At 46.1% G+C, this 26,295-nt stretch overlaps 1 protein-coding gene across 4 annotated transcripts in view; it reads right to left on the bottom strand.

Annotated features, from left to right (window-relative positions):
- Positions 1-26,295, bottom strand: part of CACNA1G (calcium voltage-gated channel subunit alpha1 G) — a 384,890-nt gene that overhangs the window by 70,585 nt on the left and 288,010 nt on the right. For all 4 annotated transcript variants that reach the window (XM_082272484.1, XM_082272486.1, XM_082272485.1 and 1 more), the window contains exons 14-19: positions 19,698-19,766; positions 17,045-17,120; positions 16,712-16,896; positions 8,527-8,943; positions 4,212-4,312; positions 3,972-4,095 (exon numbers count right to left, since the gene is read on the bottom strand). In XM_082272484.1, the coding sequence (XP_082128610.1) occupies positions 3,972-4,095; positions 4,212-4,312; positions 8,527-8,943; positions 16,712-16,896; positions 17,045-17,120; positions 19,698-19,766 (972 nt within the window). The remainder of the gene's footprint in view (positions 1-3,971; positions 4,096-4,211; positions 4,313-8,526; positions 8,944-16,711; positions 16,897-17,044; positions 17,121-19,697; positions 19,767-26,295) is intronic.

Here is a 26,295-nt window from a genome sequence, read left to right as displayed (position 1 = left end):
TACTTTTCAGTAAGCCAATATTTCTGTATTAAAAAATCCTTTTTTTTAATTGGTCTTATGAAATATTCTAATTTTCTGAGATACTGAATTTTGGGTTTTCACTAGCTGTAAGCCATAATCATCAAAATGAAAAGAAAAAATTGCTTTAAATATATCACTCTGTGTGTAACACATCTATCTAAAATATATGAGTTTCACTTTTAGAATTGAATTACTGAGTAAATTAACTTTTTGATGATATTCTAATTTTATGAGATGCACCTGTATATACAATATATATAACTGTAATGAAAATACAGCGCAATCTCAACTCATCTGTGAATAATCAACAATGTTTCTACATAAAAAGGTCTTTAAGTATCGTGATGAGTAAGGAAACTTAATTACAAAGTGACTAAATACAAAAAACTCCAAGTGAAATAAACATACAATGTATCTATTACAACACGTTCAAAGGAAAAAAGTCTCCGGTGATATGCAATTGATCCAAAAAATAAATAAACAAATTAATCCTGCCACCTCTGTGAGGGATAATACATTTAATTAGTCCAAAGGATCAAGGGATAATCCTTCCACCTCTGTGTGAGATAATCAACAGTGCTGTATTTTCGCCAAGGCCAACAAGGCCCAGGCCTAGGGCGGCACAATGCAGGGGGACAGCAAAAAAGTCGCCCCTCCACCTGAGACTTTATTGGCCACTGGTTGCTAGAGCCGCCTCTCTCACCCCCCCTCTCTCACCCCCCTCTCTCTCTCCCATCCCCCCTTCTCTCTCTCTCTCATCCCTCTCTCTCTCTCTCTCTCTCATCCCCTCTCTCTCTCATCCCCTCTCTCTTATCCCCCCTCTCTCTCACCCCCCTCTCTCTCTCTCTCTCTCATCCCCCTCTCTCCCCCTCTTTCTCTCATCCCTCCTCTCTCACCCCCTCTCTCACTCTCTCTCATCCCTCCTTCTCTCTATCATCCCCCCTCTCTCTCTCATCCCCTCTCTCTCATCCTCTCTCTCTCACTCTTTGACCCCCTCCCTCTCTCTCATCCCTCCTCTCTCACCCCCCTCTCTCACTCTCTCATCCCTCCCTCTCTCTATCATCCCCCCTCTCTCTCTCATCCCCTCTCTCTCATCCTCTCTCTCTCTCATTTTTTGACCCCCTCCCTCTCTCTCATCCCCCCTCTCTGTCTCACCCCCTTCTCTTTCATCCCCCCTCTCTCTCTCCCTCACCCCCTCTCATCCCCCCTCTCTCTCCCTCCCTCACCCACCCCCTCTCTCCCTCACCCACCCCCTCTCATTCCCCCTCTCTCTCCCTCCCTCACCCACCCCCTCTCTCCCTCACACACCCCCTCTCATCCCCCCTCTCTCTCCCTCACCCACCCCCTCTCATCCCCCCCTCTCTCTCCCTCCCTCACCCACCCCCCTCTCTCCCTCACCCACCCCCTCTCAGGGGTTAATGCTGGGACTTGTAGTCCTTCAATTTTGGAAGGAGTCACATCCGTTAGAAAAGGAGTGGGGCAAATTTACAAAGGAGGGGGGCGCCCAATTTTAGTTTTGCCTAGGGCAGCACAAAACCAAAATACACCACTGATAATCAACTCAAAAACAGGTGCTCAAATAGACTCCACCACCAGTGATTCCTAGCAGCTCACCTCCAGCTTTAAATCCTGTTTTACCAGAGAGTCAAAGAACGTTGTTCCCCATTAGGGATGGTCAAACTCTGAATGGATGGATGTCTCTGAATGTATCAGGATCACCAGATTTTCCTAATATATAATGGTCCACCATAGGGAAGAAAACAATATATCTAGTGCTGCAACGGACCCCCAATACTTCGACCAAGTATTTCTGTCTTAGGTCTCCCGAATCCCACGTGATGCAGTGACTATGGCCGTCCCAGCAAAAGGGCGTTCGTCACAAGGGCTCTCTGTAAAAACTTTTATTATTACACAAATGAAAAGAGCTCACTCTCTCTCGCTCTCTGGTATAGCTCAGAGCCGGCATTGACAAGTCCCCCTCCTACCTTCCTTCTCCCTCATACGGATGGGTGAGGAGACAGTCAATCTGATCCTTCTCCCACCACCTCTCCCCATCCCTCCTGTGTGCACTGTGGAAAGTGTAAGCCCATTAACTTCACACTTCATGAAGTGCACACAGGACGAGAGAGAGAGGTGGGGGGGAGAAGGATCAGATTGACTTTCCCCTCACCCATCCGTATGAGGGAGAAGGAAGGTAGGAGGGGGACTTGTCAATGCCGGCTCTGAGCTATATGAGAGAGACGATCTCAGCTCAGAGCCCTGCTGAGAAGGCAGGTGGCATTGAAGAGCACTGATAGGCAGGGCTGATAGGAGGCACTAATGGGCACTGATAACCTGGATTGATGAGCACTGATAGGCTGCACTGATGGGCAGCATTGATGAGCACAGATAGGCTACACTGATGGGCATTGATGAGCACTGATAGGTGGCATTGATGAGCACTGGTGACACTAATGGGCATTGAGCACTGATAGGCAGCACTGATAGGTGTCACTGACGGACACTGATAGGTGGCATTGATGAGCACTGATAGGTGGAACTGATGGGCACTGATAAGCGGCACTCATGGGCATTGACAAGCACTGATATGCTGCATTGATGAGCACTAAAAAGCGACACTGATGGGCATTAAAGAGCACTGATAGGTGACTTTTTTGGGCACTAATAGGTGACACTGATGGGCACTGAGCACTGATAGGCAGCACTGATGGACACTGATAGGCAGCATTGATGAGCACTGATGGGCACTGATAGGCGGCACTGATGAGCACTGATAGATGGCATTGATGAGCACTGATGGGTATTGATGAGCACTGTTAGGAGGCATTGGTGAGCACTGATAGGTAATATTATTGAGCACTGATAGGGATTGAAAACTGATAGGCTGCACTGATAGGCAGCTTTGATGGGCACTGATATGCTGCACTAATGTGCATTGATGAGCACTGATAGATTGCATCGATGGGCACTGGTAGGCAGCACTGATGGACATTTATGGGCACTGATAGGCGGCATTGATGAGCACCTGAAAAAGCGGCACTGGTGGACATAGGTGAGCACTGATATGCAACATTGATGAGCACTGATAGGTGGCACTGATAAGCAGCATTAATGAGCACTGATAGGTGGCATTGGTGAGCACTAACTGGTGGCACTAATGGACATTAAGCACTGATAAGCATCACTGATAGGTGGCACTGATGGACACTGATAGGTGGCAATGATGGGCACTTATGGGTGGCACTGATGGGCATTGATGAGCACTGATAGGCAACATTGATGAGCACTGATCGTTGGCACTGATGACCATTGAGCACTGATAGGCAGTACTGATGGAAACTGATAGGCAGCACTGATGGACACTGATAGGCTGCACTGGTGGACACGATAGGCTGCACTGATGAGTACTGATTGGTGGCACTGATGGGCACTGATAGGCAGCCTTGATGAGCACTGACAGGCGGCATTGATGAGCACAAATAGGCGTTATTTATAAGCACTAATAAGCGCCATTGATGAGCACTGATAAGTGGCACTGATAGGCTGCACTAATGGGCACTGATGATCAGTGCCCATTAGTGCAGCTACTGACATTCTTGCTGTTTAATGGCCCACCTTTCCTCAGACAGACACAGCATGGGAGGAAAGGGCTGCTGATAAACCACAAGTCTGTTTACATGTGATCACCTGATCACATGGTATAGGGCTGCTGTGATTGAACCTTTACCGTGATCTGTAATTATAAAGGACACAACAGTCACAGAGTGCGCTGGATGCACGCCTCAGTGGGCACGTAGGAGGCAGGGTTCTGGGAGGATGTCCATGGACGCCCTCCCAAACTTGGAAGCCTGGGGCTCGGATGGAAAGGGGGGTGTCAGGGGGGGCCCATCACGGTTTCTTGCACTGGAGCCCTAAAGGTTCTAGTTACACATCTGCCCAAAGTTACTTACAGCACTCTGTGGTTCTATTTTTGGTCTCTCCATAGCAATAGTGATGCAATTCAGGAAGATAATCACTAATACGATATGATCAAACATCTTGTGAGTTATGATTTTATTGCACATCATTCGAAATCTGCAGGAGAAAAACAGAGATGCATATTTACTTATCTGAACCTGCAGATAGACTCATATACCCTTACATCCATTCTATGTTTGCATTATATTTTGTATGCTGATTTTCATACGTACTTGGAGTATGGTGGAAATATGAAGAGGGACCAGGTTTCTCTCTCCTTGCACCAAGATGGAAGATGAGCCGTAATCCATGCCTTTATTCTTTCAATCTTGCTCTTAAAAAGAAAATGAAACACAGTATAGCTTTGAAGGGGCATATTACTTTTTTTAATTAATACACAACATTAATGAAATAACATGAACTACACAGGTGCATTTGGAATGCTGGAGTGCTGACAGAGATGGTAACACACCAAGCGTGAATATGTTATTCCCTATGTACACACAACACTATACATTATTTACAGAAACGAACAGACATTTGATATTCTACACCAGCCATTCCCAACCAGGGTTCTATGGAACTCGGGGTTCCTCAAGGGTTGCTAGGGGTTCCTTGAGCTGCAGCTGATTGACCTCCCATCTGATGGCGTATGCATGGTTCTGGATCCATCACCACTTGGAAGAGCAGCAACATGACACCAATGATCTTTTTAGTTGCCTGTAATGGTTGCATTCTGACCACCAATGTAAGGGTTGCATTCTTCCCAATGAACACCAATATTAGGGGCATTCTTCCCATTGACCAACAACGTAAGGGGCATTCTTCTCACTGACCCCCAATGTAAGAATTTTTTTTTCCCACTGATCACCAATATAAGGGGCATTCTTCCCACTGACCACCAATGTAAGAATTTTTTTCTCCCACTGATCACCAATGTAAGGGGCATTCTTTCCACTGATCCCAATGTATGGGCATTCTTCCCAATGACCACAAATGTAAAGGGCATTCTTCCCGCTGACCCCAATGTAAGGATCATTATTCCCACTGACCACCAATGTAAGGGGCATTCTACCCTCTAACCACCAGTGTAAGGGGCATTCTTCCCACTAACCCTAATGCAAGGACATTCTTCCCACTGACCGCCAATGTAAGGGCCATTCTTACCATTGACCACAAATGTAAGGGGCATTCTTCCCTCTGACCCCAATGTAAGGAGCAATCTTCTCACTGATCACCAATGCAATGAACATTCTTCCCACTGACCACCAATGTAAGGGATATTCTTCCCACAGACCACCAATGTAAGGAACATTCCTCCCACTGATACCTAAAGCAGGGATTCCCAAACTACGGCCCTGCAGCTGTTGCAGAACTACACATCCCATGAGGCATTGTAAAACTCTGACATTCACAAACATGATTAGGCATGATGGGAATTGTAGTTCCCGAACAACTGGAGGGCTGTAGTTTGGGAATCCCTGACCTAAAGAATTAATTTAGGCAGGGGTTCCCTGAGACCTTAAAATTATTTCAAAGGTTCCTTTGGGGTGAATAAGTTGGGGAAGGCTGATCTACAGAGATTCTTCCGGTGCCTTTCAGCAACATTGATGCTACTCTTACTGTTATGTGACCTGTTCTAGAAGACACAGCTTTCTCAGCGTAGGCCCGGTCCCAGCATTCTCTTCTATGGGGTGTAAGCAGGGGAAGAATTTGTGCTTGAAGTTGTAATACATTTAGTTAGCCATTTCAAAAATGTTTATTGTGGAAAAAAAGTTTTGTTTAAATGATGTAAAATCTGAAATACAACCCTAGTAAACCCCCTACTCCTGTGTTAAAATAACCTACAAGCTTTAAAAAAAAAAAAAAAAATTGACTTACTGTAAAATCCATTTCTCTGATGTTCATTGACGGACACAGCTCCTGATCTTCTTAACCATTGGGTTATACTGCCCCCTACAGGAGTAGGACACTAGGCAGAAAAAAAGTCTGGCTATGCCTATGGGCAATCCCAGGGGGTATACTCCCTCTCTCTGCTATAGGTACTCAGTTTTGTTACAAGCAGTGTCAATTACAACTCCACAGAGGGGTGGGTGCTGTGTCCATCAATGAACATCAGAGAAATCGATTTTACAGTAAGTCAAAAATCCTATTTTCTCGTTCGTTCATTGACAGACACAGCTCCTGATCTTCTTAACCATTATTACGTCCCAAAGCAGTGTTAAACATGAGGAGTGGGAACAGCAAAAAATACATTTCCAAGGCTAACTATAGCCAACCAGGTAAACAGGAGCTCAACCAAAACAACTGGAGCTCACCTGAAAAAAACAATACACCCTCAAAGAGGACCAGGTCCTCTAAACAGCAGCCTGCAAAACCTTGCGGCCAAAGGAAACATCCGCAGATGCCAACACATCCACTTTATAGAACTTTTTAAAAGTGTGCACTGACAACCGGGTGGCCGCCTTGCAAAATTACATCACTGATGCCTAATGACGGAAGGCCCAGGAGGCACTAAGTGCCCGAGTAGAGTGCGTCTTGACAGGGAAAGGAGGAACCTGACCCTTGATGGAATACTGTCTGATCCATCAGGAAATGGTCGCAGCAACACAACGCCTTAATTTAAATGAAAATCAGACAACCTGAGGAAGGAACGATGGACAGGTGCGAAGGACCTCCTTATTACTGTGAACCACCAAGTAAGGGTAACTCCGCCAATTCTGACACCCTGCGCGCAGAGTTGAAAGCCCCCAAAAAGGCCACCTTAAAGGACAGCATAAGCAGGGGAATCTCCCTAAGATTCTCAAAAGGAGGATTCTGGAGGACTGAGAGCACCGATCGAGGTCCCAAGGCGGCAACAGAGACTGACCATTGATAGTACTCAAGGCCAGTTTCTGCTCAACCCCCCATTGAAGGAAGGTCCAGATCCGAGCCACTGAAAAAAGAGCGAGGATGAACCCCAAGAGACTCACACCACGCAATGTACGTCTTCCACGTACGATGGTAGATCTTCCTAGAAGTAGATTTCCTAGCTTTTAACAGCGTTGGAATCACTGACAGATCATTTTAGGCCAATATGAATTCTGCTACATATTTTTGGTTAAAAAAATCCCAATAAGTGTATATTGATTGGTTTGCGCAAAAAATACCATGTCTACAAACTAGGGGAAAGATTTATGTCATTTTTATTTATTTAATTTTTTTTTTACTAGCAATGGTGGCGAATTCAGCAATTATTAGCGTGACTGCAACAGATCTGATCCCTAACTGACATTTTTGACACTTTCTGGGGGACCAGTGACATTACTACAATAATCAGTGCTAAAAATATGCAGTTACTGTACTAATGACACTCAAGGAAGAGGTTAACACCAGGGGCGATCAAAGGGTTAAATGTGTCCCTAGGGGGTGCATTCTAACATTGTGGGGGATAGGCTTTCTGCATGAACACATAGACCTGTGTTCCTAAATAAGAGGAACACATGATCCCTGTGTTCATTACTGACAGAACAGTGGTCTGCCATGTTTAATACGGCAGACCGCCGTTCTGTCTCTACGGGGACCACTGTGGGCAATCGGCGCGTGCTCGCGCCTCCGACCTGCCGCCGTATAAGTACGGCGGCTGGTCGGGAAGCGGTTAACGGGCTTATGTGTCTCATCTGGTGTCTACCAGACTGTGCAATCCTGGAAATTAGTTACTTAAGGAAACTAGGCTGTTCACTTTGCAAGGGAATGTTCGCTTAGCTTTGTAAATGTGGTGAAAATGCACTTTGCAAAAAACGCCCAATCTACAGAGCTTAACCTCATTCACTAATCTAAAGGAAAATTCCCTAACAAACCAAACAGCCTATTTGCCTTTAATAAGTCAACCCTATTGTGTAATTGCTGTAACAAAAAAAACTAAGGTAAGACTTTGAAGATGGAGAATTTTAGTACACTATCTATCATGTAAAATGTGAATTTTAAAGATAGGTTGACTTTAAAGTGTTACTGAACCCACAACTGTAAAATGAGTCTGTATATACCGTAAAGCATGAACCTAACCTGGGGAACCTAAGATGTTAATCCTGTAAAAAGGCTGTTTGATCCTGTCTTCTGTGAACCTCCCCTTCTTCAACATTTCCCAATCCATCTGCTAATACAACAGAGCCTTTGGGGCGCTCTGCACATGCTCAGTTTGGTGTGTATTTCTAGAGAGTTTTTTTTTTTTCTTGGAAGGGTACATGTGATCAGCACAGGGCCAATCAGCACTGTCCAGACTGAGGGTCAGGGGTCCTGCTGCCTCAAAGGACAATCAGGGGAGAATGAAAACTCCCCCTACAAGCTTTAACCAGTGCTCGGCCAGACACTGATAGAAATCACGAGACTGCTATATACTGCTGATGAGAAAAGGTATTTAGCAGTTTATATTTACTAAAATAATTGCAGCTCCATGTTCTGTGTACTGCAGGAGACCAGATATAGTGAATGCAGGCTCCTGGTTTTAGTAACACTTTAATTTTACAACATTATTTATGGAAAATGAAATGCAAACATAAGTGCACTTACCATGTTGACATCATCATCAATATTGCTGCTGTAATCGAATTTGGTTTCTTCAATATGGTGTTGAGGTGATGTCGTGGGCAGGATGGACTTGCCATTGCAGCCTTGGTAATCCACGGGAAGGCTGTGCTTGTTCTGCAGTGCAAAGGTGTAAGGAACGTGTAACGTGTCCAGAGGGTCCCTTTTACCCATCAGTTCCATGACACTGCAAGAAGATCCTTTACGGCTGGGCGCCTCTTCATCGGAAGTCTCCCCTTCTGAGCTTTCCTTCCCATCAGCAGATAGAAGGGACTTGTGTTCCCCGCTCTGAACGTGTCTCTTTATGCTTGGGGCTCTCCCAATGCTGTTCCAGCTAGACCTACGACTGTTCCAACTACAAACTGCACCCCACGAGCTATGGGGGGAGTTGCGTGCACTTGGCTAGAATAGACAGAACACTTGTCAGCACCACTTTAATTTTGACCACACATGTATAGATATAGTCTTTTGAGGACACAACTGTTGTTATTATGTCAAAAACTGATCAGTTCTATATGCTAGTTCAATTAATTTAAGTAATCACAGTCAGACTGAACCAAGCAGCCTGGGCGGATTTTTTTTTTTCAATATAATTGTCTATTTATGCTGCAAATCAAAGGACCATGTTTGAATGAGATGCCAATTTGGTAATCTCTAATTTAAAGTTAATTTGAAAAAAATAAATAAAAATAAACTAGAAAAACACACCATGAGGGGTAGCAACCAGCGGGGCACACTTTTTCACATATAGTGGACATGTCCCATGATTAGGGCCTTTTGGAAGGCATTTACCCCATAGACCCAGAAAACGAACCTTTGCTACCTGATTACCCTATAGCCGTACTCAGCAATGTTAAATTGATTGTTATCTTCCCGTATTCTTTTTACCTGAAGGTTCGTTTTCCTTCCCCCGCTACTCTTTCCCTCACATTACTGATGCTCTTTTTAGGCCACATCTGCCCACTTGTCAGGGAGCCAGGAAACCAGACCACACGGAGATGCAGGTAAAATAAAGCAGTTTATTGGAGCAAACAACAATAAACGCACAGCAAGAGTGAGGAGTGAGATTAGGAACAAGCCGGGGTCAAGTCCAGAAGCAGGTAGTCATCCAAGCCGGGGTCGAGTCCAGAAGCGGGTAGTCATCCAAGCCAGGGTCGAGTCCAGAAGCAGGTCTGACGATGCTGGGTCTTCTGCTGATGCAGAGTCGTAAGCCATGCCTGGTGGAGCACAAATGCAAGGGCAAGAACTGCAACCCATCAGGTGACTGATATAGTCAGGTGTGCAGCATCATCACTGTGCGACACCCAAGCAGCAGGCAAGTGATGATGCAATCAGAGTTTATAAGAGGCAGCAGTCTGCACATGTCCAAGATGGCTGCCAACAGGAGGGCAAGGTAAGACCTTGACAGTACCCTCCCCTCAACTGCCCCTCCTCCGTGGAGCAAAAAACAGTTTCTGAGGAAAGCGAACATGGAAAGTGTGGAGAAGGGCAGGAGCACGAACATCAGTGGAGGGAACCCAGGAGCGCTCCTAAGGACCATAACCCTTCCAGTGCACCAGGTTATGAACCTGACTTCGGAACAGACGAGAATCCAAGATGCTGCTGACCTCATACTCTTCATGATTGACCACAGAAATGGGACAAAAGCAAGGAAGTGAAGAAGTATAGCAATTGCAAATCAGTGGCTTCAAAAGTGACACGTAAAAGACATTGGAGTTACGCATGTCAGGGGGAAGACCAAGGGCATAGGCCACTGGGTTCACCTTACAGAGGATGCAAAAAGGCCTAACAAAACGAGGTGCCAGTTTTGGAGTGAGCACCCTGAGGTTGAGATTACAGGTGGACAACCACACCCTCTCCCAGACCTCGTACGAAGGAGCAGATAAATGTCTCCGGTCTGCCTGGAGCTTCTAACGCTGTGCAGAGACCCATAAAGACTCTTGAATTGACTTGAATCTACACCCGAGAGGAATGGAGGGCATGAAGATGATCCTCCACAGCCAAAATGTCCTGTGGCGAGAACAACTCAACCCATAATTGGCCATGAATGGAGACATTCCGGAAGATTAGTTAATGGCAGTTTTCCTGTCAAACTCCGCCCAGGGTAGCAGATCAACCCAATTGTACTGATGGGCAGAGATATAGCAGCAGAGAAACTGCTCCAGAGCTTGGTTGGAATGCTTAGCGGCACTATTGGACTGCGGATGGTAGGCCGAGGAGAAAGAGAGTCAAATACCCAACTGGGAGCAAAAGGTGCGCCATAACCTAGAGACAAACTTGCTCCCACGGTCTGAGACAATCTCCTTAGGCAAACCGTGTAAACAGAAGTCCTCCCTGGCAAACACCGAGGAAAGCTCCTGAGCGGTAGGCAGCCTCTTGAATGGAACACAGTGGCACATCTTGGAGAACCGGTTGACAACCATGAGGATAACCATGTAACCTTGAGACGTGGGAAGTTCCACAATAAAATCCATGGCCAAGTGAGACCAGGGATGCTCCCCATTGGGAATTGGATGCAGTAGGCCCAAGGGAAGGTGCCGAGGAGATTTGTTCTGGGCACAGACTGAACAAGCAGCCACATACGCAGCAACATTAGTGCAGAGAGACGCCACCAGAACGGACGGGAAATAGCCCAGGACATCTGGTTCTTACCAGGATGACTGGTAGTCTTAGAATTGTGGTACGTGGGCAGCAGTCTGATGCGCAACTCCTCAGGTACAAAACATTTGACAGCAGGTCTCTCTGTGGGAGCATCGGGTTGAGCAGCCAAGATCTGTTCCCCAAGAGGAAAGGTTAAGTTGGTGCGGATGGCAGCCAGGATATGATCTGAAGGTATGACCGGTGTCGGCACGGAGTCCTCCCTGGACAACTCAGAATACTGGCAAGACAAGGCATCAGCCTTAACATTCTTGGAGCCGGGCAAATAGGAGACCCCATAGTTAAAACGAGACAAGAATAAGGCCCATCTGGCCTGACGGGGTGTGAGCCTCTAGGCCTCCGAGAGATACATCAGATTCTTATGATCGGTGAGAGTGAGTACTCTCCCTTTAGGACAAAGGGCAAACCAGGATTGGGATGAGACAGAATAGAAACTGAAGCAAAAGCAGAATTGAGGACCTCGAAAGCTCTGATGGCAGCAGGCGTCCAATTGTGGGAATCGCTGCCCCTCTTGGTCAGATCAGAGATAGGTTTGGCCAAAGAGGAAAAGTTCCTGATAAATTTCCGATAGTAGTTGGCAAACCCAAGGAAATGCTGAATGGAAGGGAGACCACTGGGACGCAGCCATTGTAGAACAGCCAAAACCTTCTGAGGGTCCATGGAGAACCTTTCAGCAGAAATAATGTAGCCCAAGAAGGCAACCTGAGACAGTTGGAATTCACATTTCTCAAGCTTATAGAAAAGGACATTCTCACGTAAACGTTGCAACACCCGTCTCCAGGTAGTGTGCTTCAATGGAGTCCGAGAAAATCAAGATGTCGTCCAAATAGACTACCAGGCATTGCTACAACATATCACGAAAGACATTATTGATGAACTTCTGGAAGACAGCGGGCGCATTGCACAAGCCAAAGGGCATAACCAGAGATTTGTAAAGACTAATTCTGGTATTAACCGCAGTCTTTCACTCGTCACACTCCTTGATCCTTACAAGGTTATACGCGGCCCTTAGGTCAAGCTTGGTAAAGACCGTTGCTCCCTTGAGGCAGTTGAACAACTCAGTAATAAACGGAATTGGGTATGCATTTTTGAGCTTGATGCGATTGAGACCCCTATAATCAATGCAAGGTCTCACCAACATCATGGTCATCACCAGGTCATCAACTCGCCCCCCCCCCCACTGGAAAAGTGGGGGAATGGCACCAGGTTGCAAGTCTATAGCACAATCGTATAGACGATGAGAAGGAAGAGTTCCAGCGCGCACCTGGTCCAATACATCTTGATACTCACGATATTCAGTAGGCAACACTGAATCCGAGAAGGTACAAAGTACCTTAACAGGCCCACGGATACAAACAGCGCCACACTGTGGAGACCAAGAGAGGATCTTGACCGACTGCCAATGAAAGGTCGAATTATGATTCTGAAGCCAAGGGTACCCCAAAACAACAGAGTAGAGTGGGGTCAAAATAACCTGGAAACAGGTCGAATCCCAGTGAACAACCCCTATCTCCATATCAACCGGAGCAATCTTGTGGGTAACCTGTGCCGGTTGCAGGGGTCTTCCATCAATCACCTCGATAACCAGTGGGGAAACACAAAGCTGCAAGGGTATGGAATTTGCAGCAGCATACGTACTGTCGATAAAATAACCGCCAGCACTGGAGTCTACCAATGCCTGAGTAGCCACCGAACCCACTACCCAGGAGAGGACAATTGTGATTAGCGGTTTATCTTTACGTGAAACCGGGGGCAAAGAAATTCCACCTAAGATCTACCCCCGACAGAACCTTAGGTGCGAGTATTTCCTGGACAGGTCGGACAAGATCTTAGAAAATGCCCACCAAGACCGCAATACATGCACCGGCCCTCCCTCCTCCTAAGGACCCACTCAGCCTCGGAAAGGCAAGTGAACCCCTGCTGCATTGGTTCACAGCCAGACGCACCATCCCCAGGAGGCGTGGGAGGTGAAGGAAGAATGAGTGGGAAAAAAAATGTAGGAGCCAATCTGGTAGGAGGCCTCCGCAGGCGCTCCTTTAAACGATGGTCTCTCCCTGAGCCTGGTATTGATCAAAATCAGCTCGTCAGGAGATCCTTGGTCGCAGTCTCATCCTTCATTGCATTGGAGAGGCCATTAGAAAAGACAGCTACCAGAGCCTCATTATTCCAGCCCACCTCTGCTGCCAGGGTACAAAATTCAATACCCTGTTGAATGGACAGGAGCAGCTTTGCAGCAGAGGCAGAGCGAGCAGGCATTTTAAATACCCTACGAAAGGAGGCAACAAAACTTGGGTAATTGAGTATCACAGGATTATCGTTCTCCCATAAGGGATTCGCCCAGGCCAATGTCTTTTCCGAGAGCAACAAGATTAGGAAGCCCACCTTGGACATATCAGAAGGAAAAGCCTCATAATAAATGCTCACTTGGATTAGGAAGCCACGACACCGACTCGGTTCATCCCCATAGCGCTGCGTAAGGGGGGCTGAACCAGTCATCCCTCTGGTAACAGTGACTTCAGCTGCAACTGCAGGAGCAGGATCGCCAACAGGAGCAGCAGCAGGAGCAACAACAGAAGGAACCACCAGCCTAGCAGCACCAAGAGCAAGGTGTGCTATGCTTGCAAGCAACGTCTGCAACGCCTGAGCGAACTGACCTAAAAGGTGATTTTGTTGCTCGAGCCTGGTAACCAGCATGGGGAGCGTGGGAGTGCCTGCATCGTCAGGATTCATGACCCTTGTGTACTGTCAGGGTGCCAGGAAACCAGACCACATGGAGCGAGGAGCAAGATCAGGAACAAGCCGGGGTCAAGTCCAGAAGCAGGTAGTCATCCAAGCCGGGGTCAAGTCCAGAAGCGGGTAGTCATCCAAGCTGGGGTCGAGTCCAGAAGCAGGTAGTCTGCAGATGCTGGGTCGTCGTCGTCAGCCAAGCCTGGTTGTATGCGGAGAAACACGGAGAACAGAAGTCTGCTAGCAGTGATGCACCTTGGAGCACAAACGCAAGGGCAAGAACTGCAACCCATAGTCAAATGTGCGGCATCATCACTGTGCGACACCCAAGCAGCAGGCAAGTGGTGATGCAAGTCTGCACATGTCTAAGATAGTTGCCAACAGGAGAGCAAGGTAAGACCTTGACAGTACCCTCCCCTCAACTGCCCCACCTCCGCGGAGCAAAAAACGGTTTCTGAGGAAAGTGCGGAGAAGGGCGGGAGCATGCATATCAGTGGAGGGAACCCAGGAGTGCTCCTCAGGACCATAACCCTTCCAGTGCACAAGGTTATGAACCTGACCTCGGAACAGATGAGAATCCAAGATGCTGCTAACCTCCTCATACTCATAGTTGACCACAGAAATGGGACGAAAGCGAGGAAGTGAAGAAGTGTAGCGATTGCAAACCAGTAAGACCTTGACACCACTATACACATGTTGTACATGATGGGCCAAATTAAGTGTGTATATATGATAGGGACTCCTATCGTGCCTTTTTTTACCCCCACCTGGTCGACCACACCCGTGCTGATGGTGTGGGGATGGGTGGAGAGCCCGGGTGCATTTGGTGTCTGATATACGCTTGACTTGTACGTGTGTAATATGCATCCTGTACTTGGTGGATTATTTTAAATATGTACATCAGATGTGAAATTTATGTTTCCACCTCTTTGTGATTCTTGTTGCATATTTTGCATTCTGTATTTCTGAAGATTTAATAAACTTTCATTATAAAAAAAACACTGCATGATGTTTTAACTTTTTTGTGCTTTAACAAGCTCAGAATGATAAAATAGTCGCCAACAAATCTATAAATGGCTTCCAAAAGATTCTATCTACAAAATGTTCCAAATTTTCCCTGGCCTAACTGCAACTTGGTCCAGGGGAATGTGGGCAGTGGATTAGGTTTTACAACAAAAGGTAACCTATAATGGTTTGGGGTCTACTTTATTTTGTTTATACTAACAGACTAGATTAACTACAGTATCTCACAAAAGTGAGTACACCCCTCACATATTTTTTGTATTTATTTTATTATATCTTTTCATGTGACAGTACTAAAGAATTACACTTTACTACAATGTAAAGTAGTGAGTATACAGCTTGTATAACAGTGTAAATTTGCTGTCCCCTCAAAAAAACTCAACACACAGCCATTAATGTCTGAACCGCTGACAACAAAAGTGAGTACACCCCAAACTGGGCCCAATTAGCCATTAAAATTGCCATTTTAGCCATTTTCCCTCCCCGGTGCCGTGTGACTCGAGTTATTTTGAGGGGACAGGGACTGTAACTTAAAGTGGTTGTAAAGACTCAAGGTAAAAAATCTTGTGTGTGTAGCAGCGCCCTGAGCCCCCCCCCCCCCTCCCACCCCCAAAACGTACCTGATGTCCATCTCGATCCAGCGATGTTCATGGGAGCCTCAGCTCTTCCGAGTCTCTTCCTCCTTATTGGCTTAGACAGCAGAAGTAGTCGTTGGCTCCTGCTACTGTCAATCAGAGCCAGTGAGCCAATGCAGGGAGAGTGGGGCAGGGTATAGCCGTAAATGGACAAGCTCCTTGCTGTGGGGGCACTAGGCAGGAGGGAGGGGCCTGGAGTGCCGGCGGAGGACCCAAGAAGAGGAGAATCAGGGCTGCTCTATGCAAAACCATTATACAGAACAGGTAAGTATGACATGTTTGTTATGTAACCACTTCCATACTGCTGAACGTCATATGAAGTCCTGGGCTTTCAGTGGAAATATCTGAATGATTGGTGCAGCAACAGGCATCATTCAGATATCTTTTTTTTTCTGCCGGCGATTCCCTGCACAGTAAAAGCAATCATAGCAGCAGTTCAATTGACTGTTTTATACAGGTGGCGGGAGGGGACGTGCTTCTACTGGCTCGCCCATGCGATCCCCGAGCCGGAGAAGGAATCCGCCAGCGGCAGAAGTTTACCATAGAGCTGACTAAGGACCAGATAGTCCTCGGTCATCTCTATGACCCTAGGTGGCTGAGCATGACGTTATGACGTCATCCCTGGCCCCGGCAGTTGTAAACACTGCCCTGTATTCAGCTGCAGAGCATGAGATTTTTTTTTTTTTTCCCGATCCCAGGCATTCCAGCCTAGAGGAGAGATGTGGTGTCTTATATATGAAATAGGAAAGCAGGGGGACCGACAAGATCAAGCAATAAAAAGAGAACAGGATACTATTTAACATAAGTATATGGCACATCAGGCACATATCCGCAATATAAAATGCTGGGGCAACATATTCTTTAAATTATGTCAGCAACAGCTACTCATTTTTAGAAAAATAATTATCAAGGGGAGTAATAAATCACTTTTGTTAATTGGGGATGACCTGTTTTCCTTGTTAGGGCAAATTGGACCATACTTTATAAGGGTTCTTGGCCTTCCTTTGGAGCAGCTTTCTGATTCGCATATTAAGGATGAAAAGTGTTTTTTTTTTGGTTGAACTCAATTGACTCATTAGTAACAGAAGTACAATAACACAATTGATGATGAATGATCTTTGTCTTACCATAGATTTGACATCGCTGGCATAAGGATTCTCAGAGACACTACTCCCTCTCCTGGACTCGCAGGCCATGGGGATATCTCCGAATAGACTGTTTTTGGGTATAGGCATGGGTGTAGCTGCAGTATGGATAATGAGGGGTGGCTGCAAACTGGACTTTACTTCTTGCAAACCATGAAGTGGGGTAACTAAAAAAAATAAATAAATAAACTTTAAATGTAAAATTAAACTAAAAAAATAGTTCATAAACTGCAATCTACAAAATTCAGAAGTTTAAAAAAAATAATGAAATTCTGTTATGGCCTCTATTAAGTAGCTCATTATGTTTTCACTTACAGGACACGTTGGAAAGACTTTTACGGAGTCCACATTCATCTGGGGCACTCTCAGAGCCAGACAAGGAGCCACCACCCTGCAATTATAAAAAAGGTAACTGTAATGTTAGCTATTCGCATTGTTAGTAATCCTTCTTCTGTGGCCAGCAGGTGGCACCCAAGCTCTCTTTTTGTGTGTTTGTCTGTCCATCCTTATCTGCTTTGTTAAGAAAAAAAAAATCATTGTTTACAGTGGTCAATAGGTCAAGCTGAAATCTATCTCTCCCTCCATCCTTCTCCCTGCCTGCTCTGTTCATTTGGATCCCATTAAAAAGGCAAACAGCAAAAAGATTCCACTGTGCTCTGTCTGTTACCCATAGTAACCTAGAGACACTGGGGGAGATTTACTAAAACTGGTGTACACACAATCTGATGCAGCTCGGCACACTAACCAATCATCTTCTGGATTTTATTGTCAAAGCTTATTTGAACAATATGATGTAAGAAGCCGATTGGATACTAGGCACAGCTGCACCAGATTCTGTGTGAACTAGTTTTAGTTCCGGTTCACACTTGTGCGCTGCAAATTCACAGCGAATTCTGTGCAGATTCCACCCCGCATCCAAATCGCACCCTGTTCATGCGAATCGCTCTGGGTGTGTATGTTAGGTTAACGACAACAACCCAAACTCAGTTTGCAAAAGGCAGTGCGGTTTGCAGAATCTGATCCTATGGGTATTCATACACATCTGATTCTGGTGTGACCAAAAAAGGGTCCTGCACAATTTTGGGGCAGATTCGGTGCAATTTGAGCCATACAGGATGATGCAATGCGATTCCTGTTCAAAATCAAATGCGATTCCCACACCGCATAGTGTGAACCGGCACTCATTGTGTCATTGGTGCACGCTGTAATAAGCATTTGTTTTACAACTAAGATTGATAAGAAGATATAAAAACATCTGTTTAAATGTGTAGAAACTTAACAAAAAAACTTGCTGAAGAACACATCCTAAGCCTGCTGATTGGTCAATGCATTGTGTTAGGGTCATCCTTCTGCACACACCTCTCTTTTTCTGTTAGCACATGTGCACTACAGCAGAGTCTGATTGGCTCTTAGTGTTGGTTCCTCCCTCTCCTAGTCTGAGAGTTGCTCTACAGAAGATTTAAATGGAATGAACACTTGCTTGCTTTAAAGCGACATCAACCACTTCAATACAGGGCAGTTACACCCCCTTCCTACCCAGGCCAATTTTCAGCTTTTAGCGCTGTTGCATTTTGAATGACAATTGCGCGATCATGCAACACTGTACCTAAACCAAATATACGTCATTTTTTCCCCACAAATAGAGCTTTATTTTGGTGGTATTTGATCACAGCAAGGTTTTTTCTTTTTTGGTACACAAATAAAAAAAGACCGAAAAGTTTAAAAAAAAAAAAAAAAAAATTTTTTTGTTTATGTTATAAATGTTTGTAAATAGATATGTTTTTTCCTGCACTGATGAGCAATGATGAGGCCGCACTGACAGGCACTGATGAGGAGGCACTGATGGGGTGGCACTGATGGGGTGGCACTGATATGCAGCACTGATGGGCACTGATAGGCGGCACTGATATGCAGCACTGATGGGCACTGATATGTGGCACTGATAGGTAGCACTGATATGCAGCATTGGTGGGCACTGATAGGCGGCACTAATGGGCACTGATAGGTGGCACTGATAGGTGGCATTGATGGGCACTGATAGGCGGCACTGATAGGCGGCACTGGTGAGCAATAATGGGCGTTGATAGATGGCACTGATAGATGACAATGATAGGCACTGGTGGGCAGCACTGACTGATAGATGGCAATGGTGGGTAGCACTGATGTAGAGGGCACTGGCAGGCTCCCTGAGCACTGGTGGCCATGGTGGGCATCTCTGGTGGTCATGGGTCGGCATCCCTGGTGGTCATGGGTCTGCATCCCTGGTGGCTCTAGTGGCATCCCCAGAGGGTCTGCACTGGTAATCAATGTTCTGATTACCAGCACAGACCCCCCCTGGGAGGAGAGCAGCGGATCGGCTCTCCTCTACTCGTGCCTGTCACGCACGAACTGAGGAAAGACGATCAATGGCTCTTCCTATTTAATATGTGACCAGCCGTGATTGGACACAGCTGGTCACATGATAAAGAGCCTACGTATGTGTAGCTGCTGACTTTTAATTTTTGGAGGGGGGCTGCAACTCTGCTTTAAGGGGGGTAAACCTTCTGGAGGTCAAGTGATTAAAGAGGAATTTCACTCCCAGGAAGGGATCTGCTATTGCACAGCAGGTCCAGCGCTATGTCATCTTCTTTTCTGATGTCATCATGGGCCGGAGGTCTCTTCTGGGTTCCCACAGGCAGCCCCCTGATGATGCATGTGCACCACAGTGCATCATTAGGGGGGGGGCAGCTGCAAGGACCAAAGACAGTTATCCCCTTGATGATGCACCATAGAGTGCGCTGTGGCCTCCAGGGAAGTGTGAGATAGGTGTCCCTGGAGGCTGCATGCCTAGGCAAGAATCCAAGAAGTGCAGGAAAGGTTCCCTCAAATAGGTATTTTTTTTAAATCTGATTGTTAGAGAGGAGGCCGGTAGGAGTGGAGAAAGAAAAAGTGGATGGGGAAGGCGAAGGACCCCTTTAATTTCACATACCATGAGTGATTCTACAGGAAGGTGTATACAGCTTAAATGGGCGCTCATATCTTCCCTCTTTGCTACTTCCTGAAATGAAGAAAACAGAATTTGATATAATTGAAAACGTATTCACAAACTCAAAGACAAAGCAAAACAACTGAAAAGGATACTATAGATGACACTGCCCCTCGATTCCTGTACACAGCAGACAATAGCCCGCACACTAAAATGGTCCACCCTAGCATGTGGTCTGGTGTCAACGAGCCCTTAAGTCTATGTAGACCAAAAGAAAACTAGTAAAATAGTAGCTGTGACCATTCATGGCTTGGGATGCCACTCTAGACATACATCCAAAAGGTCTGGTGACTCCTACTATCAGGTGCAGGCGGGAGAAAGAACTCGCACTGGCTCTATGCCAATTCCTAGAAAAAAATATCAATCTGCTGCACACCAGCACGGCCCTAATGCGAGATAGTAAACACAGCTTCAACCAGGCTCCATCCAGGCCATGGTCCGACGCATTTCGTCCCACCCACAGGGCTTAGTCATGTAAAATAGTTGTAGCAAGTAGCTTACCCTCTTTTTGTTTTCTTTAGTTTGAGGTTTGTTTTTAGATGGTGATCCCTTTGTTTATCCTCCTTTGTTTAATTAGTGTCATCCTTTCCTTCCCTTTTGTTTTCTTCAGTTTGAGGTTTGTTTTTAGATGGTGATCCCTTTGTTTATCCTCCTTTGTTTCATTAGTGCCATCCTTTCCTTCCTTCTTGTTTTCTTCAGTTTGAGGTTTGTTTTTTCTTGGTTATCCTTTTGTTTACTCTCCTTTGTTTCATTAGTGCCATTCTTTCCTTCCTTTTTGTTTTCTTCAGTTTGAGGTTTGTTTTTACCTGGTATTTTTTTACTTCCTGCTCTAGGGTGACAACGCTCCCTGAGCTGCTTCTTGAGCAGAAGCAACGTTGTCACCTTAGGATGCATGCTTCCCTTGGACTCCTAGCCAATGTCCTGACACACAGTATGCGCATGCAGCTTGGAGTCTACAAGGAGGGTAAGGCATCATGGGATGTCTAAGTTATCAGAAGTAATCTTTGTAGGATTGCTGAACCTTATCCCGATGTGTTTCCATGGGAGAGGTGGTTTTTGGTCCTAAAGGCTGATCACCAACAACTGTGGGATCCTGCTGGACCCTCGGAGGGGTTTGTTAAAGTTTTGAAATGATGGGAGCGCCACACCAGCTTGTACAAACTTTTAAAATACTTTTATTTTGGAAAAACCAACATGTTTCGGGGGCTTTATTTTAAAAGTTTGTACAAGCTGATGTGGCGCTCCCAAAAACTTCAGGTTATCAGACGTGGCTGAGCTGAGCGAGGTGGACAGACACAGCACATACTTCTAAGGCCCCTTTCACAGCGAGCGTTTTTCAGGCGGACTGGATCGGATGCTCCATGCATCTCTATGGGGCAGCGGATGTCAGCAGGGGCATCTCCGCTGCCACCCGCTGCCATCCGATCCGATCCTGTCTGTGAAATCCGGATGGATGGAAACCCTATTTTCCATCCGTCAGGAGGATTGGATCGGATGGGATAGGATGAGAATGGACAGGCGGTCCATTCTCATCCGATCTCCCCATAGAGGAAAGCGGGGATCTGACAGCTCTGTCTCTGCACACAGAGCGGAGACGGAGCTTTCATCTGCCTGCTCAGCGGGGATCGGCGGATCGATCCCCTGCTGAGCAGAAGGGACTCCGTCGGGCAGTGCGCCCATGTGAAAGGGGCCTAACTTAACTTCATAACTTCTAAAGCCAAAATATTAGGGACTAAATAAAATGCCTACTGAGACATGGTTTAAAAGGTTGGGGAATGTTCACGGGTGGGTTTAGTCAAATGTTAACCATGGGCCTTGTGGGTCCGTTTCACACGAGCGTTATGCCCCGTACACACGTTCTGATAATCGTACGATTAAATTCGCTTACGACTTTATCGCACGATAATCTGATCGTTAGTACACAGCTTTCGACAGCCGGTCACGGCAGTTGGTCCAACAAAATCTGAAGGGACAAACAGGAAAACTTCTGTCGTACGATAGCTTAGCGAACTACAATCGTTTCATCAGTACACGCAGGGGTAACACGTATATGATATAATTTCTGATACGTAGCTATGCAAACAAACTTTTTCAGAGAATCGTACGAACAAAATCTGATTGTAAGTACGCAGAGTTGGTTTTGATTTTAGTGCCATGCAACAATTTGCGAAAGATGAGTCGCACGATTATCGTACGATTATCGGAACGTGTGTACGGGGCATTACTCTGTATAAGAGCAACAAGCTTTGACAAAGCATTTGCAGAGCCTTCAGCAAGCCTTGTTGAAGTACCATTCAGCTTCAGTTTGTAAATGTTGAACAGAAATCCTAATAGGAGTGCTGATTGCCACTTTTAACAAGCTGCTAGCAGGCTTCAGCACTTCTTGGAGCTTGTTTAAAGTCTGCTTACAGCTTGCTTAAAGTGTCAATCAGCAATCCCATTAGGATCTGCGTTCATCATTTACAAACTGGAGTTGAATGGCACTTTAAAAGCTTCAATAATGCTTCCTAAAAGATCTGCAAACACGTTGGTAAAGCTTGCTGTTCACACTACGCTTATACAAGGGTCTGTGTGAAACAAGCCCTATGCCCTCTCCAGAGCTGAGTGACCGCATATTAACAAGACCACCCAGATGCTGACTACTTAAGCGAAAGTGCCAAAATCTGACCGCAAAAAAAAAAAGTTAAAAAAATAGTAAATATAAATGATTCAGAAGTAACCCTGCACAATCATATTTATTTATATAAAAATTCTTGCATAAACATCCAAATGACCGATTCTCTTTTAAGACCGCCACCATTTCTAAAATAAACTGTAAAAAAGAGAAGAAAATAAGCGACGGCGGCACAGCGCGGACTTAGCTCAGTAAATGATGGTACTATTTGTTATGATAAACATTCACTGTCTATTATGGCGGCTGCGGCTGCCAGTTCCGCACCATCAGCAGAAAATCCTTTCCCCTTTGGTGTAGACGGAATTTACACGATGTGAGTGTGAAATAAAACAGATCGAGGGGAGATCAGCATGTTCAAAGTACAGTGTAAACAGGAGTGTTCCGTAATGAGCGTGGGAGGTGGGGGAGGGGATCGTCCACAGACATGGATCCTGTGTGGTCTTTCCGTGGTAGGCTTCAGCTGCGTTGTAATAAATCGGATTCAGGCAGGCTCTTGTATTTAATGGAAACGTGTGCCCTCTCTACGTATAACATTGCGCTGCTAATGACGCTTTTATTGCAACCGATTTTTAAAGGGTTTAGCTTTAGCATATTGTACATGCTTGCCATGACATATTACATATGATATTTATTTATTTATAAAAGTGTAACCACAACGAGTGTGTATTTGCATGCCATTTGGTTTGGTGAATGTTAAATATATATACAGTGCCTTGAAAAAGTATGCATACCCCTTGAAATTTTCCACATTTCGTCATGTTACAACCAAAAGCGTAAATGTATTTTTATTGGGATTTTATGTGATAGACCAACACAAAGTGGCACATAATTGTGAAGTGGAAGGAAAATGATAAATGGTTTTCAAAATGTCCTGTCCTGCCGCCAATGTCTGCTTGATGGGATGACAGCAGTGAGGGCAGCTGAGCGAGCTCCCAAATGGCAGGACCATTTATGATGACTGGTCTATCACATAAGATCCCAATAAAATACATTTACCTTTTCAGTTGTAACATGACAAAATGTGGAAAATCTCAAGGGGTAAAAGACACTGTACAGTATATATATATATATATATATATATATGTGTGACAGTCTCAACCAAGACAGGGGCTTTTGAAGGGGACTGCAGGGTAGCCTCTTGCCTACTGGCTATTGCCTCTGACGTTTGAGGGGGGTACAAGCATTTAGGAAGAAGAATTTAGGAAGCAAGAACTCTTGGAGGTTTTTATGATGGGATTAGCCTTATGTCAATTTCTAACCATTATCTAACCATTGTGTGATGTTTTGGGTAAATATTTGGTTTTGTTGTTCATGTGGTGACTGACCTACTTTTGAAGTGTATAAAAACCTGTATTTCTGTTCAAAAAACAGTCATTCCTATGGTTCTACCACAACATCTTGTCTGTGTTCAATGCTTGGGGTAAAAGGGCTGGTATTAGCTCTCGGTCTGCTGGAAGGGTTGGAAGGGCAGGAGGCACGGCTTGGCAGAAGCATCTAAGCAGGGTGCCAAGCGTGTTATCACATTTGGTGGCAGCAGTGGGATGCTTCCTGCAGTCTGGGACATCCAAACCACGAGGTTCGGATAGCAGAAGAGGAGAGGTACAGATACCAGCTGCCATGGAAGAGAAATTCAGAAGGAGGCTGCAAAAGATGCAGATACAGCATGGAGGACCAGTGTCAGTGCAGGTCTTGCTGGGATGGTATGACTTGTATGTCAGCCGACAACTCTGGAAGGAAGCACTAGCCTGGGAGCAGCACCACCAGGGAAAATTTTGCCCCTCCATACAGGAAAAGTATTGGTCGCAGTACAAAGTGCGAGTGCTGTTTTTAGGGGAACAACCATACAAGGAGTTAAGCAGGCTGGTCCGGGCAGAGATACGGTTGGATGAGAGCTACAGAGCCCTCCAGTGGTTTGTATCCTGTGGCCAGAAGTCAACAGCTGGATGGAAGGCTTTGGCTACAGCGGCCTGGAGCTGTTGTACAAAAGGCTGTCCAAGAACCCTGACTTTAGGAGGGATCTGGAGTGGAGTATTAAGGAAATCATGGAGTACAGAGACCGGAGGATGAATGTATCGGAAGTGCTCTGAGCACAGGAAGATTTGGAGTTTCTAACCGTTCAGGAATGGGAGCTGGAGATTACCTACAGAAGGCTGCTAGATTCTGCTCAGCAGTTGGGCTGGGCACCTTTGCCTGGAACTATCAGTAAGTACCAGCCGACAGCTCTGAAACCCCGGCTGAAGTGTTGGCAAAGGGGCAGAGTAACAATGTGCTTTGCTCACCTCCACCCACAGCTCTGGAAGCGGACCTCTTATGGTGGATGCAGCAAGTGTTGACTTACCTTGGTGAACCTATTTCTGCTCAGGATGCGCTTAGGGGGAATGCATCTGTCCAGCATCTGGATAAGGGTACGGGGGATGGAGCAGCTGGCTCATCTCCCCAGCGACAGTTCAAGGACCAGGGAGGGGAGGAAGCTGTCCTCACTCCCCAGCGGCAGTATGAGATGAAGGGAGGGGAGGAAACCATTCCCCCTCCCCAGCGGCATAGATCCACAGTCTGGGAGTGGAGGAAGCTAGCCTACATTCCCAACAGTTAGCTGGAGCAGATGAAGAGGGGTCCCCAGCAAAAGCACTGGCATCAAGGCAGAGTGCTACCAACCCCTGCCCAACACCGGCAACAACCCTGGAGTTCCAGGGAGCCGGGGCAGGTGGCCCCTCTCCCCAGTGACAAGCTGATGTAGTGAAGCTCCTACTCCCAGCTGAAGCGATGGCAACAGGGCAGGACACCGTTGGCCTCTGTCTAGCACCTACAGTCTCTCCACGGCTTCAGGGAGCAAGGGCAGTCGGCGCCTTTCTCAGCAGCAGACTGAGCCCCGGAATGGTATAGACCACCCAGCTGAAGCACTGGCAACAGGGCAGAGTGCCGCTGGTCTCTGCCTAGCACCTCATGTGTCTTCATGTCTCCAGGGAGTCGGGACAGTCAGCCCCTCTCCCCAGCAGCAGTCAGAGCCCCAGAATAGTAAAGACCACCCAGCTGAAGCACTGGCAGCTAGACAGAGGGTTCATGATCTCTGTCCCACACCTATTGATGACAGCCCTTACCTGCAGCCAAGAATGGAAATCATGTAGACTACCTATGTGGGTTCACTCTGCCCAACTAACACAGGTCCACACCAGGTTGCGGTCTGGGACCTTGTTGGTCTATTTTGGATGGGGGAGAAATGTAACAGACCCAACCAGGAAAGGGGCTTTTGGAGGGAACTGCAGAGTAGCCTCTTTTGCTTCTAACTATGGGCCCTGGCATTTGAGGGAGCTACAAGCATTTAAGAAGATGTCCTGGTATATAATGCAAAAGGACATTATTGCATTTAACAGTCAAGGAAGCCATGATGGTCTCTGCCAACATGAAACTCATTGAGCAGATGTATGTAAAAAGAAAGCTGAATAATGAGATTTGGTCAGCCCTGGGTCTTCTTGAATACTGTTGCTGGACAGTCTGGGATCCCTGATTAATCAAAGCATTGTCTAGGTGTTAGTTTCCATTGTTTATTGAGTCACCTATTGTTTCTGTCTGTTGACTAATTTGGCTAACTCTTGAAGGTTTTTATGATGGGTTTAGCCTTATGTCAACTTTAGCTCATCATCTAACCATTGTGTGATGTTTTGGGTAAATGCGTGGTTTAATTGTTCATGTGGTGACTGACCTACTTTTAAAGTGTATAAAATCCTGTATTCTTGTTCAATAAACAGTCATTCCTTTGGTTCTACCTCAACATCTTGCCTGTGTACGATGCTTGGGGTAAAAGGGCTGGTATTGGCTCTCAGTCTGCTGGAAGGGTTTGGAGGGAAGGAGGCACTGTCTGCCGGAAGC

The sequence above is a fragment of the Pelophylax lessonae genome (genome assembly GCF_965119305.1).
Source record: "Pelophylax lessonae genome assembly, chromosome: 11".
Lineage (NCBI taxonomy): Eukaryota > Metazoa > Chordata > Amphibia > Anura > Ranidae > Pelophylax > Pelophylax lessonae.
This window is presented reverse-complemented; position numbering and strand designations above follow the sequence as displayed.